General features: G+C 46.2%; 1 protein-coding gene across 1 annotated transcript; it reads right to left on the reverse strand.

The window, feature by feature from the left end:
• On the reverse strand, window positions 1-4,743 carry LOC136640878 (cystatin-B-like). Its single transcript, XM_066616264.1, has 3 exons — window positions 4,505-4,743; window positions 1,917-2,018; window positions 1-281 (listed from the first exon to the last, which is right to left on the reverse strand). The coding sequence occupies exons 1-3, from the start codon at window positions 4,571-4,573 to the stop codon at window positions 153-155; spliced, it is 300 nt and encodes a 99-aa protein (XP_066472361.1). The 5' UTR covers window positions 4,574-4,743; the 3' UTR covers window positions 1-152.

Consider the following 4,743-nt stretch of genomic DNA (forward strand, 5'->3'; position numbering starts at 1 on the left):
TATGATCAAGGGATGGCTAAGCCATCACTGATTTAATAAAACAGGTTTGCAGGACGAGTGCAAACAACAGAAAAGAAAATCATTTCTTGCAATTTTAAAGTCAAACTGATTAAAAAAGAAAAAGCCCTGGAGACGGATGTCCAAAGAGGCCCCTAGAAGTAAGTGAGATCATCATGCTTTGTTTTCTTGCTTTGATAACTGGCAAGCGCCAGTGGCTTGTTTTCATGAGGGAGGCTTTTGAATACTCGCAGGTGAAGAAACTCATCATTGCCAATATGGACCTGAAAAAAAGGAAAGGGTTCTATCAACCATGCAACATGAAGGCCTGAGAGAGCGAGAGCCTATCAATCTTATGGCCTAGGCCTCAGGATTCCTCTTAATTCCTTGACACGGGGGGGGGGGGGGAGAGAGAGAATGACAATGATGACACCAACATACTTCCCTTTCTCATAAAAGGATTACATTTGACTTTTACATGAGAACCAAGAGGAGCAAAGGGTCGCCTCTCTCTTCTTAAGCGCATATCCTCACAACACTCCCTTTAGGATTAGTTATTTTTCATCTATGAAGAGAAGCCTACATTCTCTGTGGCTTCAGCCAATGATGGTTACAGTCATTCCAATAGGAATGACCGCAAGGAATGACTGCTGCAAGCTGTCTCATCTGTAGTAACAGGGCAGGTGCATTACTGCTCTTAGGGCATAATCCTAACCAGGTCTACTCAGAAGTCTTATTTTGTGCAATGGGGCTTACTCTCAGGACAGTGTGGTTCTGATTGCAGCCTTACTCACACTTATCAGAGCAAAAACTAAGAACTACCTGGAGAATGAGACCTACTTCATACTGAGGTGGATAATTTGCATCTGGGGAGAAGACTCATGGAATGCTCCTCCACACCAACGATTCATTCCCTTCCTAGAGAAAACTAGCATGTTAGAGAGAAAGCTAGAAGAGAACATCTCCCTGGCATGCTATTTTTCTATGCACAGGGAATGTGTTAACACAGATGAACACATTCATTGCACAAGCCTATACCTGCACAGATTCACCCTCTCCCTGGGAACTACACCAGACTTTCTCAAGGCCGTTCAGTGTATTGTATAGATTGAAAAGATTTGGCTTTTCAATCATTGCTGCTGCTGCAAGAACAGTATTTTTTTGGAGTACCTATTTTGCAAGTACCACTTCTTTTAGGGCAGTGGTTCCCAAACTTACCAGGATCATGGTTCCCCCACAGCACCTTCTTCCTGGTTCCTCTGGGTGCCACCATCTTGGACAGCATGAAATCTCACACAATCCAAAATGGCAACGCCCAAATCTCACAAGATCTCACATGATGAGCCATGGTAAACCAGAGTGTCATGATGCACATTTTCCTGTGGGTAAACTTCTGCTTTAGGGATATCCACTGAATATGGGAGTAGGCAGCTCAGCACAGTCATTCCTGCACCAAAGGAGAGGCTTTTCTAGTTGCACCTTCCTCCAGTCTCTGCCCTCCTTGCTCATCCTGCCCCTTTTGAAGGGCAGGGTCCAGCCATCACACAGCCACATCTTACTGCCAGCCTCAGCCACCTGTAGTGGGGTCAAGCCAGGCAGGGCTGCACAGTGCCTGTGGCAGTTGTGGCACTTCATACACACAAAGAATAACCTGCATGGCCAAGTCCCACTTGCCATATTATGAGGGACCACCAGTGGTACTCGTACACTGGTTGAAAAGCACAGGTATAGATTGCACACTGGTGCAAAATCATTCCGTGTGAGATGTATAGATGGTGCTTTAATCATTTCCACCTGCAGAGGAACTCATTTATAGTTTATGTCCCATCTCAGGAGATATCTATAGTGAGTTTTGAACTGTATAAGAAGAACACAAGTGTGCTATAGGGTCTTATAAAGCAAGTATCACAATATGGTACCTTGACAAAGTAGTTTATTCCAGCAACCACTTGGGTTTTAAACTCAATAGCCTGGAAGACCTCAAAGTTTCTGCCTTCTTTTTCTTCCACTTGTGCCTTCACCTGACGGAACAGAAAGTGGGGAGAGGGAGGAATGGTTTGGTTTTCAAACATTTAAATTCAAAACTATGAGACTTTGGCATGTCAAAACATGGAGAAGATTGAACAATAAGGAATGCAGACGTGAAACATCTGCATGTTTTGTTTGCGACGGGAGAGTTGCTCACATGTTATTTTATTTTTCACATTTTTATACCACTTTTCCTCTAAGGAGCTCAGTGTTGGGTACATAGTCCCTCCCCTCCTTTTGTCCTCACAACAACCCTGCGAGGTAGGTAAGACTGAGAGATAATGTGACTGGCCCAAGTAGCAGGAAGTTTCATGACTGAGCAGGGATTTGAACTTTCCTGGTCTTCCAGGTCTTAACTCCCAAACCACTACATTATCCTGGCTCGCCATCCTGGTTATTCTGCTGTAACCAAGATACAGAAGGCCTACCTGAGTACATATTTCTGAACCGCTCTTCAGACAATATAAAAATGAGTGGAAAAACAGGAAGGGGGGGGGAGGAGAGAATGCTTGTCAGTAAACACCTGTGTTGATGCCCATTCATGAAAAACATGCTCTTGAAGCCCTAAGCCCCACAAGTTTGTCTGCTGTGACAAGTGCTGCATCCAGGGAGAGAGCCTGCCCATAAACAGAAGCACTGGGCACTCAGCCTTCTTTATCAGGAGCACTCACTGTTCAGGTAATGCCGTATTCATGAGGGTTGGGGAACAAGGTATTGGGAGTTCATCTCTGCTTTCCCCTCCACATTCTTCAGCACACTTTTAGAACCTCTGGCTTGAGTGAATGACTGTACCCGAGTTCAGTTTTACAGATCAACAAGCTGCACACACTATACTCAGCCTTGTGCATGGCCTGAACTGGATGCAAGGATAACTGCCCCAAGGCCCAGACTAACAATGCTACAGTTCAACTTATGAACAGGCCTAAGAACATTGCTGAAAAATAGCACCTCGCAGGCAGCTTCCTCCTTTCCTGTTCCAGAATTCAATGTGGAGGCTGATGACAGGTGCCAGCCTAAAAAGACTTGCCCTGAAGGAGCTGTGTTAACTGCCTATTAACATCTGTGCTCAGTTTAAGGTTCCAGTTTTGCCTTTAATGCCTTAAAAAATCTTGGGAGCATGGAAAAAATTAGCCAAAGGATCAGAAAACATGAAAGTACTACATAGTGCAGCTCTGGCTGTCTGTTCACCAGAAGTCAGTTTTTTCCAAGCAAAAAAGCTGCACCCATCCTTTGGATGCTGGTGAATGAGTCACAGTCATGTGTAGACTACAGACCCAAGTTGGATTTTTCCAAAGTCAGGAGAAAGATCAGACTCAAAGAGGAACTGGAAGACTGTTATTGCCATGTCTCAGAACGGTTGAAATGCAGAACTAGAGAACTCCTAATTTAAATTCTCTTTTACTGTGGACAGCAAAGGCTTCACAGGAAAAAGCAGTAGCAGCAGGCACTGGAAACAAGCATGTCAGAGTGTGTCTTTAAACCAACTTATAACACAACCTTTTCCCAAGACTGTTTCCTTCAGGGATATCCCCCTGGAAACAATTTTTAGTACATCAGTCAGAGCATCAAATGCAAAAGAGGCCTGCAGCGATCATGTGTCCCAGTGTGACTCAAACTGTGGGTTGGGACCCACTAGATGGGTCAGGAGCCAATTTCAGGTAGGTCCCCATGCATTTCAGCGTGTATTTTATTTTTTATATATATTAAAATTGATGCTGCCATGGTATGACTGCATTTAGGAAAAAGTTACAGATCTGTACTTTTATCAGGTTACTATGTATATGCTTTTAGCAATGATAGTAAATGGGACTTAGGGCCCAATCCTAGCCAACTTTCCAGCTTTGGTGCTGCTGCAATGTAGCCCAGAGATAAGGGAAGAAATGTTCCCATACCTTGAGGAGGTCTCTGGGACTGCCTCCCCAACACAGGATGCAGTGCATGCATTGGCATGGCTGCACCGGTACTGAAAAATTGGATAGGATTGTGCCCTTACTCCTGGGTAAGTGTGGGTAGGATTGCAGCCAGGATTGTTAAAAAGTTTCCTGCTTGATGATGTCACTTCTGGCCATGACATCACTTCCAGTGGGTCCTGACAGCTTCTCATTCTAAAAAGTGGGTCCCAGTGCTAAAAATTTGAGAACCACTGCTGTATCCTAAGAGTCCTGGAGCACCTTACAACTTGCATCGATTGTAGCAAGTGCGTATGAGGGGCTGGAGCCCACTTGGACAGACGCAGCCAAAGCTTGGGCCAAAGGTGATGCACCTTTGAAGGCCTCCTTCTGGCCATTCCTTGCTCATCCCCATCTTGGGGGAGGGGGGATCGGGACAGGGTGAGGACCAACTAGCGAGCCTGTTTCACGCCAGACGCTAAAAATCTTGCGCCACCACCGGAAAGGGTGGCTTTGGCTCAGGCTCCTTCTGTTTCGCAGCCCTTCTTCCTGGTAAGAAAGGTCCAGCGAGGTCTCTGCCCCGCTCTTACTTCCTGGACGATCTGCTGCGTCTCCTCAGTGGCTGCCTTGGAGTCGGAGGTCCCACCACACTTCATCATCGCTTCGGGAGATGCAGGAACAGCTGACCATGCGACTGGAAGCAGAAAGCACTAGCAGGAATAGATGCTGCCGCCTCTCCCTGAGCCTTGTTGTAGCCGATCGTCAGATGACCAGGCTGGCAAGGGGGGGAGGAGGAGGAGGAGGAGGAGGGCTGGCCAGGCAGGGGCGC

The sequence above is a fragment of the Tiliqua scincoides genome, chromosome 2 (assembly GCF_035046505.1).
Source record: "Tiliqua scincoides isolate rTilSci1 chromosome 2, rTilSci1.hap2, whole genome shotgun sequence".
Taxonomy (NCBI): domain Eukaryota; kingdom Metazoa; phylum Chordata; class Lepidosauria; order Squamata; family Scincidae; genus Tiliqua; species Tiliqua scincoides.